The sequence below is a fragment of the Oncorhynchus mykiss genome, chromosome 26, assembly GCF_057628025.1.
Source record: "Oncorhynchus mykiss isolate SJ-2025 chromosome 26, ASM5762802v1, whole genome shotgun sequence".
NCBI classification, from domain to species: domain Eukaryota; kingdom Metazoa; phylum Chordata; class Actinopteri; order Salmoniformes; family Salmonidae; genus Oncorhynchus; species Oncorhynchus mykiss.
The window spans coordinates 33,695,990-33,711,462 of NC_143047.1; the positions used below are offsets into that span (position 1 = coordinate 33,695,990).

At 41.0% G+C, this 15,473-nt stretch overlaps 1 protein-coding gene across 7 annotated transcripts; it reads left to right on the forward strand.

The window, feature by feature from the left end:
- Positions 1-66: 66 nt before the first annotated feature.
- LOC110526666 (protein regulator of cytokinesis 1) lies at positions 67-12,403 on the forward strand. Of its 7 annotated transcripts, none has more exons than XM_090222795.1 (14): positions 67-979; positions 1,295-1,417; positions 1,965-2,198; positions 2,682-2,852; positions 3,205-3,354; positions 3,805-3,952; positions 4,183-4,319; positions 6,805-6,900; positions 7,081-7,227; positions 7,494-7,604; positions 7,857-7,970; positions 9,363-9,551; positions 9,683-9,723; positions 10,300-10,469. In XM_090222795.1, exons 1-14 carry the CDS (start codon positions 827-829, stop codon positions 10,346-10,348), a joined length of 1,863 nt encoding a protein of 620 aa, XP_090078921.1. In that variant the 5' UTR covers positions 67-826; the 3' UTR covers positions 10,349-10,469. The 7 variants fall into 7 exon arrangements, with proteins under 7 accessions (XP_090078921.1, XP_090078923.1, XP_090078922.1 ...); XM_090222797.1 differs by having other exon boundaries at positions 9,363-9,474; XM_090222796.1 differs by lacking the exon at positions 9,683-9,723 and having other exon boundaries at positions 10,300-12,403.
- Positions 12,404-15,473: the final 3,070 nt, after the last annotated feature.

The following is a 15,473-nucleotide window of genomic DNA, read 5'->3' on the forward strand; positions in this document are numbered from 1 at the left end:
AATAAATTATATTTATTTACCTGTAGGTAAATAAACAATGACGTCTGTGTACGGTGACATTTGAAAACATGTCTGTCACTTTACCGGTAATAACTTCGTTTTCTTAAGTCCACGCCCTTGCGCATGCGCACATTGTACCACCATGTCTAGACGATGACATAATGGCCGTCCTCAACCAATGAGAAACAAGACCGCAATTTGATGCATATTTTTGAATCGGACAGAAACGGCTTGACTTGAGAGAGACTTAACACAGGCAAAGCTGAAGGACAGAGATCTGAGAATTTATGAGAAGTTTTGCTGCAAGCTTCAACACAACTGACTTAATTACTGGGACATCACGATGAGGAAGAGGCAAGTGAATTGTATTCGTAAAAAATATTGCATTTGGCATGCAGAATTGAAATGTCAAGCTAGCTGTTAGCTAATTTAACAGCAGCAGTGTTTTGTGACTAACGTTATACCTAGCTACCTATATAGAAATTGCAAGGTTACTGAAGATTGAGTTTGCTAACTAAATCAACATTTTAGCAAACGTTAGATGTCAATTTGCCAGGAATGACTGACGTTAGGCAAGGCAGTCATTCACAGACTAGGCTGCGAGCACGTTAGCTAACGTTACTGTCTGTAATACCACAGATATAACATATTTGATTGTACTATACTGTAACATTAACAGTTAACGACTGGGTGTGTCTGCAAAGCTAAATGAAGGATGGACTGCTGTGTGTTATCAATTCAAAGACTGATAAATTACAATAGCAGGACGACATTGACAATAACGTTAATGCTGCCATGCTAGTCCAAAAATTAAACATTTTTATATATGACCCCGGCCCATTCCAGTGAGGTGCTCGCAGCCGAGTCTGTGGCTTGCCTGAATAAAGCTCTCTGCCACTTGAAGGACATCTGGGAAGAGATAGGAATACCAGAAGACCAAAGACTACAGAGAACCAATGTGGTCAAGAATCACATCAAGGTGAGTCAGAACAAATTGACACTCAAGCATAGAGTGTAATTATTCTCCAATAAACAACATTCTCAAAGCCGTGACACCTGTCTGTGCACCTGCTGTAGCTAGTTAACTAGCTATTTCTACTCCAGGGCGTCTGGTGAAGAGCTAGAACAGTAGCTAGCTAACCTACTTTTGAGGGGTGTGTTGCTAGGCTACATCACACTTATGCCCTATCTATTTAGTCTGCTAAATGTGAGATTTCTATATGTAGCTAATTCACAAGTATGTATTCCTTCCTATATGTGGACTGACTAGTCATTTCTGCACATCTCTCATCAGGGTTTGTTAGACATGATGATAACAGAGGAGGAGTCTCTTAGGACCAGACTGTTGAGCAGCATCGAAGCCTGTCGCAAACAACTGGATACCCTGTGCTTGGAACTGCAGTTACCCCCATTTGAGGTAAGCATCCTAACAGTTTCTAACAGGGTCTGCAAAGTTTGACTAGTATGCAAATGACATAACACATAGAAATATAATGACTGGTGGATAGGGATTCAAATCAATGTCCCACTCAAATTGCCATGGTCTGATTGGCTTTGTCCTTTCTAGTAATTATATTTCTAGGATAAAGCATGTACGGCTTACTATGATGATTTATGGACTTATTGCTGTCCATTTCGTGAAGATGAGTGGATGGAGAAAAAAAGGGCTCTTATGGAAAAGAAGGGAATGAGGCCATTCCAGTTTAGATAAGTCCATTTTCAAATTTGAAGATTTCTTTGGATAAGTCTTCCAGGGTTGGGGCCAATTCAGGATGTAAACTGAAATTCTCTTTTCAGTTTACTTCCTGAATACTCAAAATGTAAATAGCATTAAGCCCAACCCTGGTGCCTTCCCTGGGTACAGATCTGGGATCATTTTCCCCTCCTCAATACTCACCTTAACCATTAGTGGGGGAAATACAGTGTCTAGGGGCAATTTCACCCAATACCTTTTCTCTCACCAGGAGGAGCGGGGCGTCACCATGCTGCAGCAGGAGAAGGAGATCCGGACCCAGGTGGAGATGTTGGTGAAGGAGCGGACCCAGAGGATGCAGCAGCTGAAGGCCTTGACGGAGCGCGACCAGGACCTATGTGACACTCTGTGTTCGGACTCCTACGCCCTCGACCCTAACGCCGTGCCCTCCCTGGAGCAGCTGGACGGCTTCCGCCAGCACATCGTCAGCCAGACCACAGAGAAGGTGGATAGGGATTTGTAATAAAAGCAGACCCTGGATTCACATACCAGTAGTATTTGTTTAAAAAAACATAATGTAGCTGCACTTGATTGCGTTTACCTGGCGCAATGGAACTAATGGGATAGTCCCAAAGGAGCAAACCCCATGTGATACTTCATGCAGGCTCAATCAAATACTCAAAGGATTTGAAAGAAAACATGTTATTTGAACGTAGATGTGAATGATGGTGCATACTTCCTGCTCCTGGAGAGCTGCTGTTTGTTCTGCCATTTTGTTTCAGCCCGGCACTTATTTGCTGATTCAACTACTCTCCGTCTTTAATCTAGATTCATGATTAGTTGAATTGTTTGTAGTAAAGACAAAAAAGGTTGGCCGTTGATTCTGCGCCTCACTTAGAGAAAATAATATTGGGGGGAAAACACTGATGTAAACTAATATACACATTTGAGGAGATCCCTAACAGCATATCTCTCTGTCTGTGGCCAGGAGCGGCGGCATGCTGAGTTTGTGGGCATCAAGAGGCAGATCATCCTGTGCATGGACGACCTGGACCAGCTGCCAGAGACCAGCTTCGAGAAGGACATCATCTGCGAGGACCAGGAGGCCTTCTGCCTGTCCAAAGACAACATCGCCTCACTCAAACTCCTTCTCGGCCAAGTGAGAATGGAACTAATCCAATATGTTTGAGATGATGGTTTGAGCGATACTTTGCCATGTCTGTGCAGAATGAACAAAGTTGATCTGCTCACCATCACAATACAGTAGAAAACCAGTCGACCTACACGCATTACATTTCTACATTTCAACAATACTGTATCAGTTCATTATCACTTCACTATAGATCATGTAAATATCTTCATTTGCATTTTGTTGCTAATATCTGTCATTGGCCGTGTTCCAGGTCTTTATTGCAGTCGCGCCCCATGTAAAGACAATACAGATGTCCTAGAACGTGCCCATTTCCATAGTGCTCCTTTACTGACCGTCCCGTGTCTGTTGTTCTGTCTAGCTAGAGGAGAGGAAGGCAGAGAACCAGGCGGTGTGTGAGGCTCACAGGGAGAAGATCCAGGAGCTGTGGGACAGACTGCAGGTGCCCCAGGAGGAGAGAGAGCTCTTCTCAGAGCACATGGTCGTCTCCAAGAAGAAGAACCTGGATGCTGTCAGTGAACACACTTAGCTTATGTCCCAAATGGCACCCTAATCCCTTTCTAGTGCACTTATTTTGACCGAAGCCCAATGAACAAATGTTGACCATGTCCCTTACTTTCCTAAATATTCTGAAATAACTGTTTTTATTTCTTTTTGAAAGATAAGCTTGAAATGGGCTTGGTCTAATTGACTCAACAACTTAAAACACATATCTAAGTTTAGCTTTCTTAATGAACCAGAAAGTCAGTAGATGTTTATGATGTTAAAACAAAAAAAGGTTATCTAATTGATCCTGCTTTGTAGTATGTATACCCCTCTAGTTTGTACCCTGGCTAGTCACCATTGTCTCCAGTACTCTATCTGCCATTCTAAAGCTGTTTCTAAACAAGGTCTGTCTATTAATCAAGAAAATGTTAGAATCAAAGAACCAAATTGTTCTCTCTTCTTTTACGCACCTCAGTTGGAGGCAGAGGGCAGGCGACTGATGGAGCTCAAACAACTGAACATGCAAAACGTTACTGAAGCCATCCGCTCAGAGATCGCAGTGCTCTGGGAGAAATGCTTCTTCAGCAGTGATCAGCAACAGGCCTTTGTGCCCTATTATAGCAGTAAGTTGGGTTTTAGGTTTTTGATTACAGGTTAAACACAAGCTTTGGTAGACCAATCAATGAATGAAGACTCAGATAAGTCTTTCTAGTGAACAATGTGTTTTATGATTGTTAACTTATTAATCACATACCCAGGCATTTAGTTTTCCCTTTTGAAAAGGCAAAAAAAAAATTGATGTGACTTGCTGATTTTAATAGTACATTTAATTATTTGTTTTTCCCTCCTTCAGATGATTTTACAGAGCAGCTGTTGGGGCTGCACGAAGCTGAGATCCTGAGGCTGAAGCAGCACTATGAAGAACACAAGGAGCTGTTTGAGGGGGTTCAACGCTGGGAGGAGAGCTGGAGACTCTTCCTGGAACTAGAGGTTAGCAGTGGAGAAGCACCGTGGAAACATTTTAGTCATTCAGCAGACGCTCTTATCCAGAGAGACTTGCCGTTAGTGCATTCATCTTAAAATAGCTAGGTGAGACAACCACATATCACAGTTGTAGTTCGTACATTTTTCTCAATAAAGACGTTATCAGCAAAGTTGGTTCTAGGAGGAAAAGACAAGTGCAATCATCTTCTTTTTTTTATGGGCTTTAAAGGGATAGTTCACTTTAAGAAAATGTTTATTGCTTATTTTTGAATTACCTAGGCTGTTTTATCCAAACAATTTTGAAGTTAAATAACATAACATTTTCATTTTGAATTATAAAAAAATATTTGTACAAATGACTTGATTATTTTTTGGGGAGCCTTACCGCTATTAGCCCATACAAACGCATTAAATAACAAATTCACTACATAGAACAACAGCTAGTACCCCCAAAAAATCTAAAGTAGGTTGTTCTGAAGTGTCTAAGAGATATAAGAAAGGTCAGGAAACATTTGTTGTTGTTATTATTATTATATATATTTTCTTACGTGTTTGTATACCTATGGAGTAACACATATGGAATTGTGTAGTAACCAAAATACTGTTAAACAAAAATATATTGCCGATTCTTCCAAGTAGCCACCCTTTGCCTTGATGACCGCTTTGCACACTCTTGGCATTCTCTCAACCAGCTTCACGAGGAATGCTTTTCCAACAGTCTTGAAGGAGCTCCCAGATATGCTGAGCACATGTTGGCTGCTTTTCCTTCACTCTGCGGTCCTACTCATCCCAAACCATCTCAATTGGGTTGAGGTTGGGTGATTGTGGAGGCCAGGTTATCTGATGCAGCACTCCATCACTCTCCTTGGTCAAATAGCCCTCACAATCTGGAGGTGTGTTGGGTCATTGTCCAGTTGAAAAACAAATGATAGTCCCACTAAGCGTATACCAGATGGGATGGCGTATCGCTGCAGAATGCTGTGGTAGCCATGATGGTCAAGTGTTCCTTGAATTCTAAATAAATTACTGACAACGTCACCAGCAAAGCACCATCACACCACCTCCATGCTTCACGGTTGGAACCACACATGCGGAGATCATCCGTTCACCTACTCTGCGTCTCACGAAGATGCAGCGGTTGGAACCAAAAATCTTACATTTGGACTCATCAGACCAAAGGACAGATTTCCACTGGTCTAATGTCCATTGCTTGTGTTTCTTGGCCCAAGAAAGTATCTTCTTCTTATTGGTGTCCTTTAATAGTGTTTTCTTTGCAGCAATTTGACCATGAAGGCCTGATTCACGCAGTCCTGTGAACAGTTGATGTAGAGATGTGTCTGTTACTTGAACTCTGTGAAGCATTTATTTGGGCTGCAATCTGAGGTGCAGTTAACTCTAATGAACTTAACTCTGGGACTTCCTTTCCTGTGGAAGTCCTCATTAGAGCCAGTTTCATCATAGCGCTTGATGGTTGTTGCGACAGCACTTGAAGAAACTTTAAAAGTTCTTGAAATTTTCCGCATTGACTGACCTCCATGTCTTTAATGATGGACAGTTGTTTTACTTTGCTTATTTTAGCTGTTCTTGCCATAATATGGACTTGGTCTTTTACCAAATAGGGCTATCTTGTGTATACCACCCCTACCTTGTCGCAACACAACTGATTGGCTCAAATTCATGAACTTTTAACAAGGCACACCTGTTAATTGAAATGCATTCCAGGTGACTACCTCATGAAGCTGGTTGAGAGAATGCCAAGAGTGTGCAAAGCTGTCATCAAGGCAAAGGGTGGCTATTTTGAAGAATCTCAAATATAAAATGCATTTGACACTTTTCTGGTTACTACATGATTCCATGTGTTATTTCATAGCTTTGATAGCTTCACTATTATTCTACAATGTAGAAAATAGTAAAAATAATGAGTAGGTGTGTCAACTTTTGACTGGTACTCTACTTTCATTAAAAAAATTGTCACCCGGTACCGAGGGACATTCAGATGAGGCCTGTGGGTGTCCTAGAGCAACACGACCGATGTACTTTATACAGGGCTACTAGTGTGTAGCCCAAACTGTTCGGCCAGTATAGACAGAAGTTGGCAGATCGTCTGTACCGACTTCAGATGAGTCCCAAGATGCTTGTGGGGGTCGTGGAGCAAAAATGTTTCCAAAGAGGGGTCATGATAGTTTGTAGGCAAAACCATTTGGACGCTACAGACGATTTTGTGCAAAGACCCATTTTCGGTATGTCTCATGGTCTGACAAACACCGCTCTGTCACCTTTCACCCCAAATGCGGAAGTGTTACTTAGGCGGATGCAGTGGATTGAGACACATCCAATGCACAAAAAAACATCTCTAGCTTAAATTGACCAACAATTTTTTTTTTGTGTGTGTGTGTGGATTTTTGTATTATGCTAATTTAGATTTCCAGGGAGGCACAGTCATCAACCTTAGGGGGGTTTAACCCCTGGCATGACCTTTTTATCCCCACAGAAAAAAGCCACAGACCCCTCCAGGTTCACCAACAGAGGAGGGAATCTGCTGAAAGAGGAGAAACAGAAAGCCGAGCTCCACAAAAGCCTGCCCAAGGTAAATCCTTTTGAAAAAGACGAGTCTGTATTATTCCCTTGTTAGGGGGTTAGCTACTGTACATACAAACATGACAAGGCTCTGTTTTTTACCAGCCGTACATAATGCTATGCTATATAAACACATACTATACTGTAAAACACTTGGCTATATCCCTATATTTTTGTTTTGTTTGTCCAGCTGGAGAAGAAGCTGAAGGCTCAGATTGATGTGTGGGAGCAGGAGCAGGCCAGGGAGTTCCTGGTGAATGGACAGAAGTTCCTGCAGTTTGTAGAGGAGCAGTGGGAGCTGCACCGCATCGAGAAAGAGAATGAGAAGCTGGAGAGGGTAAAGACATGGCTACTCATTTGAGGGCAGAATCCTAACTTGAGAGATACAGTATTGGTCCTCTTTCCTGGACCCAGATCAAACCTAGTCCTGGACTAAGAAGCATGACCAAAGAAGTGTTTTTCAGTCCAGGATTAGGTTTCATTTGGATCTGGGAAACCGGACCTATCATCATTTGTTACACACTTGTCTCAAGTTAGGGTTAGGTCTGTGCAGCTAAACGCTTACTTTGTTACAATACTTTGATCTATATTTTATTGTAACAGCAACTGAAAAAGAGCAAGCAGATTGAGGTGGATATGCTGTATGGGACAGCTGTCCGGACGCCTACCAAAAGGAGATTCCTTGGCACAACTACCCCCAGCAAAGCACGAAAGGTACCACTCCAGTGACTTTGCTGCTGCTCTTTCTAGCCTTCATACTCATGGAACAATTGCGTGGCCCAATCTTAGCCTGGGTATCCAGTCTGTTTCTGGACTGCCTATGTTTGTATGACAAAGGTGGCTAAAGCAGAAACAAGACTGGACACCCAGGCTAACACAATCACTGGCTTGTGTTTTAAATAGTTGCGCATTAATAACGTGAGCTTTTGGCATCACTAACTAACTCTGTCTGTGTGTTCTCTCCAGTTCAATGGCACCACCTCCAGCCTCTCTAGTGCCAACTCTAACAGCACCATGCGCTCAGCCTATGGCGGAACTGTCTGCCACTCACCCTCCCGCCCCCCTCTGTCAGTCAACAAGGTCAATGAAGCATGTTTGTACAACAACTAACTACACTGAAAAAATATCTATAAATGCAACAATTTCAAGGATTTTACAGAGTTACAGTTCAAATAAGGAAATCAGTCAATTGAAATAAATTAATTAGGCAGTAGTCTATAGATTTCACATGACTGGCAATACAGATATGCATCTGTTGGTCACAGACACCCTAGAAAAACAGTCAGTATCAGGTGTGACCACCATTTTCCTCATGCAATGCAACACATTTCTTTCGCATAGAGTTGATCAGGCTGTTGATTGTGGAATGTTATCCCACTCCTCTTCAATGGCTGTGTGAAGTTGCTGGATATTGGCGGGAGCTGGAACACTCTGTTGTACATGTCAATCCAGAGCATCCCAAACATGCTCAATGGGTGACATGTTTGTTAAGTATGCAGTCCGTGGAAGAACTAGGATATTTTCAGCTTTCATGAATTGTGTACCGACTCTTGCAACATTCTCTTGCTGAATGGCACGCCAATCATCACGGTATCTCTGCATTCAAATTGCCATCGATAAAATGAAATTGTGTTCGTTGTCTATAGCTTATGCCTACTATTACCATAACCCCACCTCCACCATGGGGCACTCTGATCACAACATTGACATCAGCAATCCGCTCGCCAACACAACGCCATACACACACACACTGCCTGCCATCTGCCCGGTATAGTTGAAACCGCGATTCATACGTGAAGAGCACACTTCTCCAATGTGCCAGTGGCCATAGAAGGTGAGCATTTGTCCAATGAAGTCAGTTTCGATGCCGAACTGCAGTCCGGTCAAGACCCTAGTCCTGGGCTGGCGTGGTTACACATGGTCTGTGGTTGTGAGGCCGGTTGGACGTACTGCCAAATTCTCTAAAACGACGTTGGAGGCAGTTTATGGTAGAGAAATTAACATTAAATTCTCAGGTAACAGCTCTGGTTGACATTCCTGCAGTCACCGTTCCAATTGCACAGTCCCTCAACATGAGACATCTGTGGCATTGTGTTGTGACTATTTTTTGAGAGAAATAAGCTTTTTGTGCATATGGACAATTTCTGCAATCTTTTATTTCAGCTCATGAAACATGGGACCTACACTTTACATGTTGCGTTTATATTTATGTTCAGTATACTTAGACGCTATTTAATTACTTTTCTCAATTTAGACCAGTCATTTGGTATGGCTAACATGCTAATCTTTGGCCAAACCCTGACATTTACTCAAAGCAAACCATCTGTTGCGTTTTCTGTTCCCAAGCTTGGAATACAAACTGATGCTCTGTTTCACCATTTTTGAAGTGATGGGGAAATGGAATATATCAGTTTGGATTCCAGACTTCTTTTTCTCCTCATCCATCTTTTCTCTGTGTTCTCCCCCATCCAGGTCCCATCGGTACGGACCCCGGGTCGCAGTAAGCCCCCTCTTGCGGGACTGCAGGAGCGCAACAAGGAGAACATGGGCCAGGTGACCGGACTTGGAGTCCCTCTTCAGAGCGGTGGGTTTAAAACCCTGGCTAGTCCGCAGCGTAACTTCAGCATTAACTCTGTCGCCAGCACTTATTCCGAGTTTGCGGTAATTTGTGTTTTTTTCCTGTGTCTTATTTTCCACATTTGACTGTTTCTATGCAGCAACACACGGTCTAGCCATGAGAGGGGGTTTGAGTGGAGAATTGTGGCTAATTGATAAATGTATTCTGTTTTTAGACAGGCTTAATCAACACAGTAATCGAATCGGTTCAATCAAGGTTTGTTTGAATGTGTGAATTGCCTAAACTAAAACCATACACATCAAATAATTATTCCTGTATCCAAATATATGCATGTCATTAACCACTAAGATACATTCTTCAAATGCTTCATCCCTGATTATGTTCACAGGTAACAGTAGTGTACCCTCTCTTGTTAGTGTGTCCTTGAGGGCTCTCAGGCTAGGCTGGGTGTCGCTATTTACTGATGTAACCTTTTTACATCCACACTCCTAATATCCTTTCTTCAGTCTTTCTCTGGCTGTCACTGTGGTTGTTTCTGCCTTTTTAAATGAAAATGTTTTTGGGAAATGTGCAATTACCAGAATTGCATATTTTCTAGATTTGTGTTTATTTACTATGAAATGAAAACTGAGGTAGTGTCCATTGCTATTTGTCGCTACTCAATTTGTTTCCACTGCACCATGGTCATGATCATTAGGATATGCTGTAGCAAAATATTTAGCATGAAAATTAGCATTTTCTAATTTAGATCATTGTGCCAACTGAACACTAGCCTGTTGATGTTGGGTGGGAAGGGAATATCTATGCTTATCTCTGTACCTTTGTCCACAGCGAGACCTCTCCAAGGCCACTAACACCAAGAGCAAGCCAGACATACTGAACTCCACCATTGCTCACCTTTGACCCCCTGACACCAGACAATGACGCGGTTGGTTGATTGACATCCTGTGTTTGTGTCCCATCAAGTCCCCACCAGCTGTCATTTTAAAGTGGATCACTATCCTTTTTTTGTCTGCGTTTGTAAATTTAAGGTAATACTATATGTATATACAGTGCCTTGCGAAAGTATTCGGCCCCCTTGAACTTTGCGACCTTTTGCCACATTTCAGGCTTCAAACATAAAGATATAAAACTGTATTTTTTTGTGAAGAATCAACAACAAGTGGGACACAATCATGAAGTGGAACGACATTTATTGGATATTTCAAACTTTTTGAACAAATCAAAAACTGAAAAATTGGGCGTGCAAAATTATTCAGCCCCCTTAAGTTAATACTTTGTAGCGCCACCTTTTGCTGCGATTACAGCTGTAAGTCGCTTGGGGTATGTCTTTATCAGTTTTGCACATCGAGAGACTGAAATGTTTTCCCATTCCTCCTTGCAAAACAGCTCGAGCTCAGTGAGGTTGGATGGAGAGCATTTGTGAACAGCAGTTTTCAGTTCTATCCACAGATTCTCGATTGGATTCAGGTCTGGACTTTGACTTGGCCATTCTAACACCTGGATATGTTTATTTTTGAACCATTCCATTGTAGATTTTGCTTTATGTTTTGGATCATTGTCTTGTTGGAAGACAAATCTCCGTCCCAGTCTCAGCTCAGGGATGGTGTGTTCAGCTGTGTTGCTTTTACGCCAAACATAACGTTTTGCATTGTTGCCAAAAAGTTCAATTTTGGTTTCATCTGACCAGAGCACCTTCTTCCACATGTTTGGTGTGTCTCCCAGGTGGCTTGTGGCAAACTTTAAACAACACTTTTTATGGATATCTTTAAGAAATGGCTTTCTTCTTGCCACTCTTCCATAAAGGCCAGATTTGTGCAATATACGACTGATTGTTGTCCTATGGACAGAGTCTCCCACCTCAGCTGTAGATCTCTGCAGTTCATCCAGAGTGATCATGGGCCTCTTGGCTGCATCTCTGATCAGTCTTCTCCTTGTATGAGCTGAAAGTTTAGAGGGACGGCCAGGTCTTGGTAGATTTGCAGTGGTCTGATACCCCTTCCATTTCAATATTATCGCTTGCACAGTGCTCCTTGGGTTGTTTAAAGCTTGGGAAATATTTTTGTATCCAAATCCGGCTTTAAACTTCTTCACAACAGTATCTCGGACCTGCCTGGTGTGTTCCTTGTTCTTCATGATGCTCTCTGCGCTTTTAACGGACCTCTGAGACTATCACAGTGCAGGTGCATTTATACGGAGACTTGATTACACACAGGTGGATTGTATTTATAATCATTAGTCATTTAGGTCAACATTGGATCATTCAGAGATCCTCACTGAACTTCTGGAGAGAGTTTGCTGCACTGAAAGTAAAGGGGCTGAATAATTTTGCATGCCCAATTTTTCAGTTTTTGATTTGTTAAAAAAGTTTGAAATATCCAATAAATGTCGTTCCACTTCATGATTTTGTCCCACTTGTTGTTGATTCTTCACAAAAAAATACAGTTTTATATCTTTATGTTTGAAGCCTGAAATGTGGCAAAAGGTCGCAAAGTTCAAGGGGGCCGAATACTTTCGCAAGGCACCGTATATATGTGTGTGTGTGTGTGTATACATGCATACATACATACATTCATTCATACATACATACGTGTGTATATATATATATATATGTTGTGTAAACTATGTAAGTGTTCGAATTAAAAAACCTTAAAGGTCATGTAATGAAATGTATCATATTGTAACAAACAATTTTTTGAAGCTCTAAAATGGCACGGATGACTATGTTCCTTGTATGTAGTAAGATGGAGCAGACAGTATTGCCTGCAATCTCGTGCTCCAGATGGTTTTGGTGAAAGAGGCTTGGGGTAGCCAGTGTTCGTTCTTTCCTTTTAAGCCAGGCTTTCACCATCTTATTATACTCAAAGCATACCGATCATGAATATTTTGCACATGTTTTCTATTGTATATTAAATCATTTATTTTACACTCATGAGTTATGTGCCGTCATCACTTTTTTTCCACAACTTGATTTTCTGTGTGCGTACAGTACCAGTCAAAGGTTTGGACACACCTACTCATTCAAGGGTTTTTCTTTATCTTTACTCTTTTCTACATTGTATAATAATAGTGAAGACATCAACTATGAAATAACACATATGGAATCATGTAGTAACAAAAAAATTGTTAAACAAATCAAAATATATTTTAGATTATTCAAAGTAGCCCCCCTTTGCCTTGACAGATTTGCACACTCTTGGAATTCTCTCATCCAGCTTCACCTGGAATGCTTTTCCAACAGTCTTGAAGGAGTTCCCACATGCTGAGCACTTGTTTGCTGCTTTTCCTTCACCCTGCGGTCCAACTCATCCCAAACATCTCAATTGGGTTGAGGTTGGGTGATTGGAGGCCAGGTCATCTGGGTTTGGCCGGAGTAGGCTGTCATTGTAAATAATAATTTGTTTTTAACTGACTTGCCTAGTTAAATACAAAAAAAAAAAAAAATCTGATGCAGCACTCCATCACTCTCCTTCTTGGTCAAATAGCCCTAACACAGTCTGGAGGTGTGTTGGGTCATTGTCCTGTTGAAAAACAAATGATAGTCCCACTAAGTGCAAACCAGATGGGATGGCGTATTGCTGCAGAATGCTGTGGTAGCCATGCTGGTTAATAGTGTGCCTTGAATTCTAAATAAATCACTGACAGTGTCACCAGCAAAGCATCACACTTCCTCCCCGTTGGGAACCACACATGCGGAGATCATCCGTTCACCTACTCTGCGTCTCACGAAGACGCAGCGGTTGGAACCAAAAATCTCAAATTTGGACTCATCAGACCAAAGGACAGATTTCCACCGGTCTAATGTCCATTGCTCATGTTTCTTGGCCCAAGTAAGTCTCTTCTTATTGGTGTCTTTAGTAGTGGTTTCTTTGCAGAAATTTGACCATGAAGGCCTGATTCACGCAGTCCCCTCTGAACAGTTGATGTTGAGATGTGTCTGTTACTTGAACTCTGTGAAGCAATTAATTTGGCTGCAATTTCTGGGGCTAAATAATGAACTTATCCTATGCAGCAGAGGTAACTCTGGGTCTTCCTTTCCTGTGGGGTCCTCATGAGAGCCAGTTTCATCATAGCGCTAGATGGTTTTTGAGAGTCCACTTGAAGAAACTTAAAGTTCTTGAAATTTTCCGGATTGATTGAACTTCATGTTTTAAAGTAATGAAGGGCTGTCGTTTCGCTTTGCTTATTTGAGCTGTTCTTGCCATAATATGGACTTGGTCTTTTACCAAATAGGGCTATCTTCTGTATACCAACCCTACCTTGCCACAACACAACTGATTGGCTCAAACGCATTAAGAAGGAAAGAAAATCCATAAACTTTTAACAAGGCACACCTGTTAATTGAAATGAAATTAAGCTGTTGTTGTCATGTTGTGTTGCTACCATGCTGTGCTTTCATGTGTTGCTGCCATGCTATGTTGTCGTTTTTGGTCTCTTTATGTAGTGTTGTGTTGTTTCTCTTGTCGTGATGTGTTTTTTGTCCTATATTTTTATTTAATTTAATTATATTTTTAACCCCAGCCCCCATCCCCGCAGGAGGCCTTTTGGCAGGCCGTCATTGTATATAAGATTTTGTTCTTAACTGACTTGCCTATTTAAATAAAGTTTTAAAAGAAGAAAAAAAGCTGGTTGAGAGAATGCCAATATTGTGCCAAGCTGTCATTAAGACGAAGGGTGGCTATTTTGAAAAATCTAAAATATATTTTAATTTGTTTAACACTTTTTTGGTTACTACATGATTCCATAGAAAACCCCTTGAATGAGTAGGTGTGTCCAAACTTTTGACTGGTACTGTAGGTCACTATGTAGATAATTCAGTTCAGTTTCAAACCTTCACTGACTTGGTGCCTGCAGTCTGTATGTTCCTCCTGGCAATTTTGAGATACAATGTCGTACAGTAGATCATATCAATCATATTATTTTCTAGCCCAAAGGCCGGCAGATGGCGATATTGAGTTGTTTCATGATAATGTCCAAAGGCATTGTTTGCAGCTGGCTATAAGCCTGTAGCCGGTTCGTACATAAAACATTCTCCATTCAGGCTGCAAAGGCGTCGATTTCCTCCTTAATTTGATTTATTGGCGATAATGCCACAGGGAAAAAAACAGGGAAAGTATGTGTACTTTATGAAACACAATTTTGCGCCACCATGCTAGGGTGGCTAATGCGTGTTCACTCATGTTGGAAACTCTGAAATGTTACACTTGCTAACCTAGGTGGAAGAATCAGATTCTGAATTTCCCTCTTGGGTTTGGACCAGAATCAACCAATAGGAAGCTTTACGCAAATAACTTTAGTTCATTTTAAGTCACAGGTCCCGAGTTTCCGACATGACATGAACACAGCATAATACCTAGGAACGCTAGTCCCAGATGTGCATATAGCCTTTAGCCATTTAGGCTGCAGCAGTCTGTTGTTTACCGCTGGCTGAAAAAGGGGTGTAAGTAGAATCAATCAATAGGAAGCTTATATATATATATATATATATTATATATATTATATTATATTATATATATATATATATATATATATATATATATTATATATATTATATTATATTATATATATATATATATATATATATATATATATATAAAACATTTTTATTACTATTATTATTTTTTAAATTCTCACCATTAAATCAAGTTAAGGAGGAAATTGACACCCTTGCAGCGTGAATGGAGAATGTTTTATGTACTAACCTGTCCATGGGGGACACGAGTGTATATAGCTGGCTGCATCGTCATCTGCTGGCCTTGAGGTTAATTGCTCTCATTGTAATTTCGTTTAAAAAACATTTTTTATGTAATCAACCATATCAAAATGAGAAAATGACTGTTAATTGTAATTCTAAATCTTGTCTAATCAACAAATACATTTCTATGCATTCATTCTTTATCTCAAGTGTTATCTTTTTGCATAGCATGTCAAAGGTTTGTCTCTGTTAAGTTTAGGTTCTTGTTTTACCTTAGTGGTTTTATGTCGGGCAGAATTCGTGGAGTACC

Bases quoted from the DNA above. Each gene is read 5' to 3' on its own strand.
- LOC110526666 (XM_090222795.1), top strand. From the start codon at position 827: ATGACCCCGGCCCATTCCAGTGAGGTGCTCGCAGCCGAGTCTGTGGCT. The intron at 7,971-9,362 runs GTCAATGAAGCA...TCCCCCATCCAG, and splicing joins CCCCTCTGTCAGTCAACAAG to GTCCCATCGGTACGGACCCC. The intron at 9,724-10,299 runs GTTTGTTTGAAT...CTTTGTCCACAG, and splicing joins ATCGAATCGGTTCAATCAAG to CGAGACCTCTCCAAGGCCAC.